Source organism: Phodopus roborovskii, unplaced genomic scaffold, assembly GCF_943737965.1.
Source record: "Phodopus roborovskii unplaced genomic scaffold, PHOROB, whole genome shotgun sequence".
In the NCBI taxonomy this organism is placed as follows: Eukaryota; Metazoa; Chordata; class Mammalia; order Rodentia; family Cricetidae; genus Phodopus; species Phodopus roborovskii.
The window spans coordinates 25,104,819-25,117,541 of NW_026126517.1; the positions used below are offsets into that span (position 1 = coordinate 25,104,819).

A 12,723-nucleotide genomic window follows, 5' to 3' on the forward strand; every position below is an offset into this window, starting at 1 on the left:
GTGTGTTAAAAGTGCTACCACAAAAATAATGAGCCAAAGCATTTATTGCTTTTCTCTTCAGTTTTGGAAAGGAGCCAATGCCTGCCCATAAAATGTTTTACACGCATATGAATGTTTACACAAATGTGCCTTTGATCCTGCCCCTCAAATTTAAAGTGCCTCATGCCAATGTTGGTCTGGGATGTCTCAACTATGGAGATGAATTTGTCACTTTTAAGGGTCTGGTGTAGGGTTTGTTTCAACTGTACAACTTCCCGTGTTGTTTTCACTGCTGTTTTAGGCACACAGACTTGACTTGTAAGTATTCTTCTGCAGTGTATTTTATGGTTTTCTCTCTTTCTGTCCTTGAGAAATTTACTGATCAGTTATGTCAAGCTGCATTTGTCCTCCCAGACATCTGGTTAATTCTGGCTCCTTAGAAGGGCTCTGATTTTTTTTTTTTTTTTTTTTAAATGGCAACAGGGCCCCTGTGGTCCCAGAAAGCATGCCAACTGAAGGGGAGCACCGGTGTGAACTCATGTGTCATATTTACAAATCAGAAGCTCCAGGCTCACTTGACACCCACACACACCCACACACACCAAAACAGTTCTATGTTTGATGTTCCAGTGCATTTAAACATTGCCTGTGTCAAGTTCAAGTCATTGAAAACAATTGCCAGCTAAAGCCCTCCATCATAAAAAATGGCAGGGGATTGCTTGTGATTTTCAACCCTCAGTCTCCCACTTCACCAGCAGCAACTTTTGACCGAGGAAGGGCTGGTAGAAAGAACACCCTTGAAAACTGAAAAAGAAAGGGGAGCCTGGCGCATTGACGTTAGAATGGAGTTGGCTGGAAGAACTCTATTTAAGATAACTGGAAAATGAAGTCCTCCATGACTTTGTTAGCTATTCACACCACTTCCGTGGCCAAATGTGAAGAGAAAAATTATTTCTTGAGTACTTTGGAGGAATTTTCCTGTAAAGAGAAACCATTGGCACAACCTAATAGGAACAAACTTGAACAATGTCAAGAATAGAAGAGCTAGGCTACACGTGGAAGAGCACCAGTGAAGATGGGGACTCTGTCTCCTGACACAGCCAGGGCAGCAGAGCCCTGACAGCCAAACCTGGCAAACCTGGGGTGTGGTGCTCAACACAGACAGGGATGGCTGGATTCTTGAGACTTTGACGTTCTCAAGTGGTGTTTATCCAGTTGTGTGAACATGTGTGTTTTTGTGACAGGCCTCATAGATTATGACATATCTTATAGAATGAAGAATCCAGGATCTCTGTGTGTGTGAGTGTATGTGTGTGTGTGTGTGTGTGTGAGTGTGTGTGAGTGTGTGTGTGTGTGTTGAACATATTCACTCTCATGGCTGCTCCATGAATTGAACTTACCAGCTAACTTCTGATGAAATAATACAGTGTATAGAGAATTGGAATCTGTGTTGCACATTCACCTGCGAGCATCTGAGCATCACCTGGAAAAGTGTCCTCTTGACAGTGGAGTTGATTCCTATGATGTCTAATTGCTAGTCAAGAAGCCCTAGGGCCCACCCAGGTGGGTTGGGTTAAAACAAAGGCAATGTTTGAATGTCTGAATCCATTGTTTAACCAGCCTTCCAACTGAGCTTTTCTGTCACAGTCCTGAGCTTCTATGCTTTAAGAGCCATCTATCAGCCACTGAGTTTGCACTGGTGTTTCTCATCACTTTGCATGTCCCCTAACAATTGACTCGCAAATACATGTGTCCTGGCAAGACACCCAGAACCAAAGAATTTACTGTTTTCCTCCCTGGCTCGCAGCTTTGAGCTCAAGGCATGTCTTAAAACAGTGCACTCACTTCAGATGCTCTTTGCTTTTTATTTATTATTGCTTGTCACGCGGTGTTCTTTGAAAGCTTGCTCATATATTATCTGTTCCATTTTTTTTCCATTCTCCCTTTTTTTGCATGCTGTTCCTCCTGTTTCTTCCCTTCCTCCAATCCTCTGTTCCCGTCTGTAGACACCACGGCGACGACAGAACCAGCAGTTCACGGTTGGTATCACATTACTGTTTATCTACTTTCTCAGCGCTGCTGAGAGGCAAGGCAAGCCTGGGAAAAAGAGAAATGCAGTCTTCAAGGGAACTCACGCTCCAAATAGACTGATCTCATAAATGCACCATCATTTTTTAATGTTTGACACCACACTGAGTCTTGTCATTTCTGTTCTGAGTTCAGTGGCCAATGGTTGCAGTCTGATATGAGGCCTCCTCCCTGGTGGCAAGTGTGGCAGGATGTCCATTACACGTTCTTCCTTACTTATAAAATAATACTTGGACTAAATAAGACTCAAAAAATTATTTTTAATTAAATGGGGGGAGAAATATTTGTCTACTGAGTTGCATCTGAAGTAAAGGCTATGTTCCTCCATGAATTATCCACCCAGTCTCTGTTCATTTAAGCTTATGTTCCTACTAGTAGGAAACACCTTCTCAAAGAATGCTCCTCAAGTCCATTTGAACATAGAATTTTAAGGTAGTCTTTGGTGTGTGGTCAAATATAAAAAGTGGATTGTGTTGTTTTTAACCAAAAGATGAATAAAAACTGAGTGCATATAATCTTCAGATAGGAACATCAGGACATATTATCTCCTTCCCTGTCAAACTAGTGGACTAACCAATGGGAACAGGTCTATTAACTTTTCTTTCCTTCTTTCCTTCCTTTAATCAGAAAGCGAGAATCCTGTTTCATCTGTATATAATTTTTACTCAGCTCAAAACTAACCTTGGAAAGATTGTGCTTAGAGCAGATATGCTAGTTTTAGAAGGGGCTGAGTTATTATAGTAGCTAAATCCAAGGGAATCATTTGGGAAAGGGCCTGCTTCAATCACTTTACATGCTGTGCAGGGTGAAAATCACTTAAGTGACAAGAGGTGATCAGCAGCCTTGTAGTGTTCATTCAGCTTAAAGACTAACATCTAGCCCACACTGACAACTATATCTGAGAACTTATAAGTTGGAAATCTGTGAGTAAAACCTGTGTTGGGCTGTTGTTGGAGAATATGCTTTAGTCCAGATCAGTTTAGCAGGGCTCTCTCTCTCTCTCTCTCTCTCTCTCTCTCTCTCTCTCTCTCTCTCTCTCTCTCTCTCTCTCTCTCTCTCTCTCAGAGCAACACAAACAGGTAGGAAATGATGGGGTTTCCAGCCTACTCCCACTTCATTATGTCCTAATGTCCATGCAATAAGTTAAAGGGGCCAGGTATACCCCATAGTCATAAGAAATCAGTTATATATAAAATGTGCGTGTTTTAAGGTGATGTCCATAGAGCTGGCTACATCTCAGACACTGAGCTCCATTACATTTAGTTGTTGAGTACCTCCTGACTTTTTTTTTTTTTTTTTTTTAAGTACTCCAAGTTTTAGGCTTCTAGAATTAATTCCAGGATCAAGTACAACCTAGGTTTCCAAATTCTCTGGGCTCTTTGAAGAAATAGTGACAATTTATCCCTAAAGCTCCAAAGTTCCATGTTTTAGGTCCCTCAATAAAAACCAAGCACTTATTTGTTTGTGGAACTGGTACTTAAACATCTGGATAGGTTATGCGAACTAGGAAACTTGTCCTCTGATGTGAAAATGAAAGCATCAACTAGAAGCCAATTCAGATTAGGGGTTACTCATCTTAATTAGGTCTATCTCTTTAAAGAGATCAAAAGGGGAAGGAGTCTGAACACTGGGATTGGGACCAGTTAGCACACTGGTGGCAGGACTCGGGGCTGACTGTCCCATGAGAAGCAGCCACCATCTTTTTATTTGGGGACAAGACCACATCAGGGTCCTAGGGTGAGACAAACAGATGTGAGAAGTTTGTGGGAGAAAGTAGCAAACACTGCCTTCTTGTATCATGTGTCTCTCACACCTTCAACTGGACTCCTTAGCAGCAAAGGACCAGAGAAGTGACAAATCATCCCAGATGACCCCTGCATAGTGCATTTGTAAGTTCATTCTTCAACACATCCCTGATCCTCATAGTCACTTCTCAAAGTGTCCCCCAATATTTTGACCTGCTGACTCTCAAGCCTATAGCCAAAAGCACTAATGAAAACCAAAGCAGTGTCTGATATTTTACTTGATGAAAAGGAAAGAAATTTTCCAAGTCAGTTGTAAAGGGTAACAGGGTGTGGTGGAAATTACAGACAGAGGAAGAGGGTTAAAAGGAGATGATACTGTGGAATTGATTGTACCTACTGGAAACCTAGTTTATTCCTCAGTACAGCAACCATATGACTGACATTCAATCCATGATGAGCTTGAGAAGGTCCTAATGGTGACCCGGTCCCAGGGGGAAAAAAAACGTGGCTTGATAACTTAGCAACATAAATGACAAGACATACTAAGTTAGCCAACTGTGGCCATCTTACTGGTCTTAAAAGTGTTATATTGGACTTTCCATATTTCTGTTTTCTTCCATTAAAAAAAAAAAAAGGACCTTTCAAGATTTCCCTTTGAAGACTCATTAAAATATTTTATTCAAGCTTGTGTTGCTAGAGTATGTATGAAGTTTATTCTAGTTGTTGATGTATGTTGACTGTTTGTTCTTACCAATAACTGATTGGAATAAGCATGTATTGGAAGGTTGGAAGTGCATGGGCATGTTACAAAACCAAATGGATTTTCTCCAAAAGAAAACCAAGCAACAATTCACCATATGTTTTTTAAGGATCTCACTGAGAGTAAAGACAAATGTGAGCATAAGAATGAGATGTTTTCAGGCAAGGCTGACACAAGGGGTCTCTTTGAATAAGGATCTTGAGCATTTGTGGTTTTGGAGCTCATCCTTAATGGCCTGCAAGGGAACAATTGAAAAAACAAAAAGACCTGTGTTGTGTGTGCATGTTGAATGATTAAAAAAAAAAAAAAGAAAGAAAGAAAACCACTTGCCAAATCCTAATAGCTGTGGTCAGAAGCTGCTGGCAGACATGCATGGGTGGTTAGCGCACGGGTGGTGTCGTCGTTATCCTGATTATTTGCTGTGTGGGTGCGTGTGATGGTTTTTGTCTGTCTGTTTCAATGTGGGCACTCCTTTTTAAATGTCTTGTGCCTTGTTCTTTTCTGTCCCATGTGTTCCCTCTCCCTTCCCTTCCCCACCCCCTGACCCCCATGAGGGTCAGGTGACAGCATGCCCATGGTCTGGAATAGCGCTTGTGCTTCTGCTGCACTGCGATCAGCTGGCTTCTGGGTTGGAGGTCTCTCTCTCTCCTTCTCTCTTCTCTCTTCTCCTCTCTCCTCTCTCCCTCTCTCTGTCTTCCATCTCTCCTTTCCTCCCCCTATTCCCTTCAACCCACTCTTTCTAACTCAGCCTGCCTTTTCTCCTTGTTGAGACAGTGCAGACTGGGGCTCTCATGGATTTTCATATCCCACATGAGTTTTCAGATAGATTAATTCATTTCAGAATGGAAAACCCCTCTGAAACAATCTTTTCCATCTTGGTTTCAAAGTATTTGGCCAGTGCTAGAGAACGAGCCCACACCCCAGACCAGTACCTGTCTTTAGGTAACAACCCCACAAGTCTCTCTTTCCCTGATTTATGACTAGTGCAGACTGTAATAGAATTCTAGAAGCATTGTGTTATGTCCTTATCTTACGTGTTATTCAGTTGTGGGGAAATTTGTAAGCCTGTTTGAAAGAAGACTAGCCAGCAGTGCACTTGATTACAACCGCTATGTCCACCGTCTGTGTATGTACCTCTGTACATCTCTGTATGAGTACATAACAATGGCATTCAAAGGCTGTCATTCAGTCAAGGGACTCTGCAGACATTGTATGTTCTACCCAAGAACAAAGCTAAAGAGGTTTACGAATGGCTGCAGGACCTGAAGATTGCGTTGCAGCCTTGATATGCAGTTTGGAAACTATGTGCTGCTGTTTAACGGCGTGAACCAAATTTCTGCTAATGGGAAGAAGGGAAAAACTCTCCACAAAAGCTGACAAAGCAGGAAGAACAGGATGACTGAGCTTTTAGATTAAAACAACCGGGGGCGTCTGAACTCTTATGGCTGGTGGTGGAAGTATCAGTTTCCATGACATGGCCAAGTGATCAGATGTGTGCTGCGTAGGTAAGAGAGAGACCGTCGCCTACTTTGTTTTTCCTAATGAGAATGGTACTAAGGCCAGTGGGCCGAGGTTTTCTTTCCTAGGAATTTTTTTTCATAATTTTCTGTAATATATATATGATAACCTAATGAGTCGAACCCAGGATCCTCTTTAAGTATACTTTATTTTTGCATTTAATTGAAATGGCTAGGATTTCTGACTGGTTCTAATTCTCTGAGGTTTTTCTTCTGGTTTAAAATTGCCACATTATAACCAGCATGAGAAGCCAGCAGATGCTGAAGGAGGAACAGCTCCACAAGTACACAATGCTTAGCCTGAACCACAGCATCCATGAGGTGTATGCAGAAGAGACAACCTTCGTGCATAAATTAAATTATCATGTCTGCACCTTAGGACTTCCTTATTTGGGGGGGAAAAAAAATCCCGTATACAACAAAAGTAAACTTTCACTTGTTTAACAGAGTTTAAAGAAATGCATTGCATGCATTTTAATTAGATATGACTAGAAAGAGCTTGACTAGATGATAGGAAACTTTGAATAGAAGCACCAAGAAGTAATTTCCCACTTATTATTAAATGGCAATGCTTCCTTTTGAGAAATATTCTCTGCTTCATAAAATGCATCTTTGTCATTTTCTTTGAGAAAATGAGAGGAGTCTAATTTTTAACATGAAAGAAAAATACCTAAGCCAGAGCAATTCTAGGAGGTGGATTTTTGTCTTTCCTCACTTGTACAACAGTGCTAAACTCTTTTAATTATATTTATTCAGAAATTATCCAACTATGGCAGTGTGCTGTAGATTCATAAGAAACAATTGCACTGCAAAAACAAATTTAACGCCACTGGCCTAAATGGCTGCTCAGTTTGGAACATAATCTAAGCAGGAGATTCCAGATGATTTGGTATATTTTAAAATTTTGTGCCTTTAAAAATGACAGTTTCAGCTTTAATGAGGTGTATATCAACTGTCTGTCACTTCTTAATGGAAAACTTTGCATGTCAATGATTCTTCATAAACATATTTGTCTTTACTTTTTTAAATTAGCTTTCTAGTGTCCTCCCCAAGGAAACAGGCTTTCAGCAGTAAAGTTGCCTACTTGAAACATCCTTGTTTAATGTGATTCAATGGGCACCAAGCACGTATGTAGAACACTTTGATATTCATCAGGCCATGTAGTAGTGAGGGATTAGCCTTCTGTGAACTGCAAATTCATAATTAACTACAGATAACTACTTTATGTTGCCCATTTATAACAGTCATTCAAATAATTGTATTCATTAGTCTTTATACAATGGATAAAGCCAATTAGAAATAGAAACATTTTCAGCCAATCAGATTTCAGGACAAAGGGCTAGCATTTCTCCTCAGCTGCCTCTATAATTTATTGCATTACCATGTTCCCTTTAGTTGCCTGGTTTCATAGCTTCTGAACACCTGTGAACTCTAAAGGCTTTCATTTTGATTTGATTTCTGCTCTGGAGCACTTGGCCCTCAGGGTTCCTGAGAGAAAGTCTCTTCTCAGGACTGATAGTGGGCCTGCCTCCTCATATACTCAACCAACTCACCATGTTCACTTGGCTTCTTTGTAAATTGCCTTAGAAAATTCAAGCTTTAATGACCACTTACACAAGGTTGTTGTAGTTCATCTCAAATAAATATAAATGGCAAGCAGTCTGCCATTGTTTATTTCCAGAGCATTTGTTTTGGTTGCCTTTAGGCTTTGGTCAGTAGTTGACCAAGAATGACTCTCAAAGCATTAATTCAGCAAGTACTTACTAACAATATAGTTTGTGCTAATCTCCAGGAAGAGGAAAGATACAAAAATAAACAAAACTATTGTCTCTCCAAAGACCTTACAGCTGAATTAGATCCACAACCATCTTCAAAACAACAGACACAGACTATATGACAGCTGTTGGGGGGATTCGAGTTCCTGGGGCAATAAGATGGGATTGGAGAACAGCAATGAATAAGCAAAGGCCACCTTGACCATCTTAACGTTTTAGGGTGTTTAATAAACTTCCTTAAAAGATGAGCTGAGACGTGAGCGTGAGGAAATGGAAGCCATCTCTAGCTGAGCCTCCCTCTGCTGAGCTACTCTCCTCTTTGTCTCTCTTGATACAGAGCAGAGCTGGTGGAGAGGCATCCCCACAGACCCACATTGGGATTGACAGGGACACGGGCATTTCAAGCCCCACTCGCTATCTCCTGACCAACTGCTTTTTCAGCTTTGAGGGTTTTATTTTTCTGGAATACCATTGATTTATGAAATTCTTCTTTTAAAATAACAAGTTGTGAATCAGAATTTTCTGATGAAGGCATAACCTGCAATCTGCACTTAGCAGATGCTGTACCATTTTGAAATATGTGATCCAAGATCATTCTAAATTGATAAATGAACTATGTTTGTCAGTATTGGCAAAGGATTTCAATTTTCAGCAAAATGCAAGATAAAACTTACATATGTCAGTATGTAGCATCTAAATACATTCATATTTAAGAGATCTATCAGAGTGTCCACAGCTAACAATCCAGGTTTACTTTTTTTCTTTCTGCATGTTTATTTGAATGAGTGAGTTTGAAACATTCACCCTCATGTTTCATGTGCTTTCAACAGTAGAGGCTGAGGACTCTTTCTGCCTTGACTGTATATCAATGACAATTACATAATTAAGGAAATGAACATATGGATTAATATATTCAAGCTATCCAAAAAGTGAGAGATAGCAAGAGATTTGGCTCATGTTTTCTTATTTAAAACAAAATCCATCCTCAGTTCGTAAGTGTTTTGTTTATGTCCCTGGAGGAATGAAAAGAAAAACGATTTGTTTTTACTTGTAAGGCCTTACTCAGTTGCCCAATTCCGCAGAAGAACTGGACAGTGAGGATCTCTCAGGTAAGGGCTAGTCATTAGGTAAGGTGCTGCAGTGTCCAACCTGTGGGTGTTTGTCCACTGTGACCAAATGACCACTTGGATTTCTGAGCAATCAGTGTGGGTGCTGAGACTAAGAACAAATCACCTGTAGATAATTTCTTCTCCTTTCTCACCCACCTTTCTTTCCTATGGTTACAATATGTCTATTGCAGACCATGGCCTGTGCTTTTAATACAGTATAGAGCAAAATGCTGAGGCCACTCTGCTTGCTGACTTGAAGTAATATTTCCATCCTAGAAATTTGGTTGCATTATAAAGCAGTTGATGTTGGATTATGTGACATGATCTTAAAGTCATATTGACTGTCTACTTCTGTGGAATAGACTAGAAAGCCATATCATATACTTTGAAGTAGGTGGTAGAGCAGGGCAGGGAGGCAGGGGGACAATTGTTTTGTCACACACCAGGCTGTAAACTAATTATCCACCTCAGACCTTTTCCACAGCATACTGAGCTCTTGCAAAAAGTAGGTTTCATGCTTGATTCCAGGGTTTAGCTGTTACTAATCCTAAGTAAGAAGCATGTCCTAAAAAGGTGGGAGGAAGGAGATTTAAAGTGGTCAGAGCTAAACAATTATACGAGCTCCCATGATAACATGAGACTTCAGTGACAACTACCTGCAGCTTCTGAAGCACTTTGATTGGTCACTTAGTGAATCAGTAAGCAAGCCCTTGACATTGCAATGGAGAAACCAAGGCACCCGCATGTGAGCCCACTGGAATGCAGGGTTCCATATTACTGCTTCCTAAACAGCGTTCACTATAGTTGTTTTGAATGACTGGCACTTGAGGTGCCATCCTTAACTATATCTCAGTGAAAACACAAGCTACTACTCCCCCCATATCTGAGAACTCACTGAATGTATTTCCAGCTGTGTGCTTCTTTCAGACCTCACTTCTCTAATCTGTCCCATGTGCCAGGGGAAGCTGAGCTGTTGGAATTTCCCAGAGTAGACACTTCCAGGAGACTATTCACTGAGTCTGTCCCCTGCTTGTTCCTGTCTTAAAGTAAGCACCCTGCTTTTTTGGATAGATAAATAAATTTTAAATACCAGTGAATTTCAGTAAATAAATAGATTAGGAAGGTAATCACCTAATAGCCATGTCATTCATTTGCCTCTTGTGGCAGAAAAATTTAAAGAAGTTGCAAAACATGAAAAAGAAATAAAACATCATTTTCTTTTAAAAATAGAAGTAGGTAAGTCATGCCTGGCTCTAATGTAATGCCAGAAGTAAACAACTGCTTGCCTTCTGGATGCAGGTGCTCTCTGTCCTGTCAGTCATCTGAGAGCAACCCCAGATACAGTGTCCCTGCACAATGCACAATTGGATCTTTCAGGAATCTTGAGAAAGTTCTCCTGGGTTGACCCTGATCTCTCTTGGCATGTTTTTCCAGAAAAGGGTCACTCAGACAGGAATTTTTGTCCTCTTTAGGAAAACGTGAGTCAGCCAAGGTACCTCTTCTCCCAGCATCATCAATTAGGAACACTGCAGTCTCAGCCCTGCAACATGTTAGATGGGTCCTCACTGCAGTTCTATCAATCACCCAAGTCAGGAGCAATAAACCAACAACTGTTTGTGTTCATAATAATTCGGTTAAATTAATAATTACATTGCCACTCTACTCCCTCCAGGACCGAGGCACTCCTATTGCTGGAAGTCATAAGTCATGTAGAAAGCTGATGAACTAGCAGGCTGGGCTGGGTTGCCTTTGCATCTGGTTTGATGAACTAATCAAAAACTGATTAGCACCTTTGTTCAAAGGGGATGCTGATTAATCAATTACTATTGATTGTGAACTTGGGCTTCTCTAGGCAGCAAAGAGACATCTAAAGGGAGAAAAAAACAACCAATAAAAATTGAACAGCTGTCATAGTGCTTAAATTTATTAAAACAAAATACATTATTTTTTATGAAGCTGTCTTGAAATGGGTCACTGAAGGGGAGCATATTGATTGAGAAAGGATGAACTTCTCAAATTTCTGTAGCCTGGAGACTGAATTCAATTATAATACAAGACAAACAGGTTAACACCAGCCTTAAACAGCCCATCAATAAATTAGAGTAGGTGTTGCCCATTTAATGCTAAACTGTGATAATGAATAATGCTCCCCACTCCCTGCTGTATTGGGTAGAAAGTCTATCCTTTACACATTAGGGATTAATGTTTCACACTTCCAAATCTTCCCCGCCCCCACCCCTCATCCTCCATTCACCAGTGCCTGCCTCAGTTAATGACTGTTTCATAGGCAGCATATGGTGCGCAGCCCTCAACCAGCAACTTGAGATGCTGGGCTGATCCTCCTTTGTAATCTGCATTTAAAAACAAAAAAAAAAAAAAAAAAAACTATGCCTAGTTCACTGGTTTAATTATTGGCCAACTTGGGGGGTTTAATCTGGCTCTCCCTTGAACCCTTTTATTTACTTTTTGGGTGTTAATTTTATTGACGATAGAGCCACACTAGTTTTGAATTGTTTTATCAATTACATCTGCCGTTTCTTGGTGACAGCTGGTGGTTATTGCCACCCATGTGGAATAGAATAGCTTTAAGCATATTTATCCTTCTATTTTATTTTAAAACTTTAACAAAAATGTCTCCAACTGCTTCCCTCCCTTCAGCAGTGGAGGGGCCTCCGGGAACTGTTGAGTGGAGTGAGGTGGTAAATTGTGTGCTAGAGAATGGCCCTCAGCACCAGAGAGCAGCCCATCTTTCCCCTGCTTTAGAAGCAGAGGCACTGACAAAGCATTCCAGTGCTGTTTTCAACTCTTGTTACCCTCCAAATGAGAAAGTGATCTGGAAAAATCCTTCATGCCCTTCACAAGCCACAAAAACATGCTGGGGATGGGCAGAATTCTGCTTGACTTCCATAACTCTTGCATGGGTGTTAGGAGAAATCCTGGTGAAATCTTGGCTCCCTTGGTGGATTATAGAGGAAGCCTGGGCTTTCCATCCTAGGCCTTCATATCCAGGGATTCTCAGACAAGAGGCAATATGCCCGCACTTGCTCCTGGACACGTGTGTCCACCATCACAAGGTGAAGACATTCATACATACATGCACTAGCACAGGCACAGGCACTCAGTAGCCACCGTGTTTAAAAGAACTCTTCAGTTAGCACCACATGAAGCGTGACTGATTTGGCAAACAGGCAATTGAATTTCCTTGATAGATAATATGTCCAAAAAGAAAGGATAGGAAGGGAGATACGGTTAAGGTGTAGCCACAAATCTTAAGTGTTTTTTTCTTTTTTTGTGATTCTGAGGATTGAATCTAGGGCTTCACATATGCTAAGTAATTAAGTACTACCACTAAGTATATATTGCCTAATTTTTATTCTACGAAAGTATTTGAGCTCCATGTGTTTGGCTCTGGGCTGGCCCCTAAGACACAGGTGAATAAGGCCCAGTAGGCATTGGACCAGCCTTGTATTTCACACACTAGTCCTGTCAGTCGATGATAACTTTCTAGTGGGAAACATAACCTGGATACCCAAGCTGATCATGACTATGGGAAGTTAATCCAAATAGCTGCAGCTGAAGGGTTGGGACAAGGGAGGGTGGAGGCCAGTTTAGAAAAGCATACCAGAGACCAAGGCCAGGAAGACCTGCTGCATGAAAATGGGCCAGCAGCTCTGGCCTCTTGAAATTCCTTCAGGATAGTTAAGGCAGGGTTGTTCATTTACAAGTGAAGAAAGTTGGCACCCATGTGAG

General features: G+C 40.9%; 1 protein-coding gene across 12 annotated transcripts in view; it reads left to right on the forward strand.

The window, feature by feature from the left end:
- Cadm1 (cell adhesion molecule 1) overlaps nt 1-12,723 on the forward strand; it is a 320,371-nt gene that overhangs the window by 294,863 nt on the left and 12,785 nt on the right. For 4 of the 12 annotated variants that reach the window (XM_051197341.1, XM_051197346.1, XM_051197340.1 and 1 more), the window contains 2 exons: nt 1,986-2,018; nt 8,920-8,973. The exons of 4 other annotated variants lie outside the window; for them this stretch is intronic. In XM_051197341.1, coding sequence (XP_051053298.1) covers nt 1,986-2,018; nt 8,920-8,973 — 87 coding nt within the window. The remainder of the gene's footprint in view (nt 1-1,985; nt 2,019-8,919; nt 8,974-12,723) is intronic. 4 more of the 12 variants (XM_051197343.1, XM_051197350.1, XM_051197342.1 and 1 more) reach the window with 1 other exon arrangement.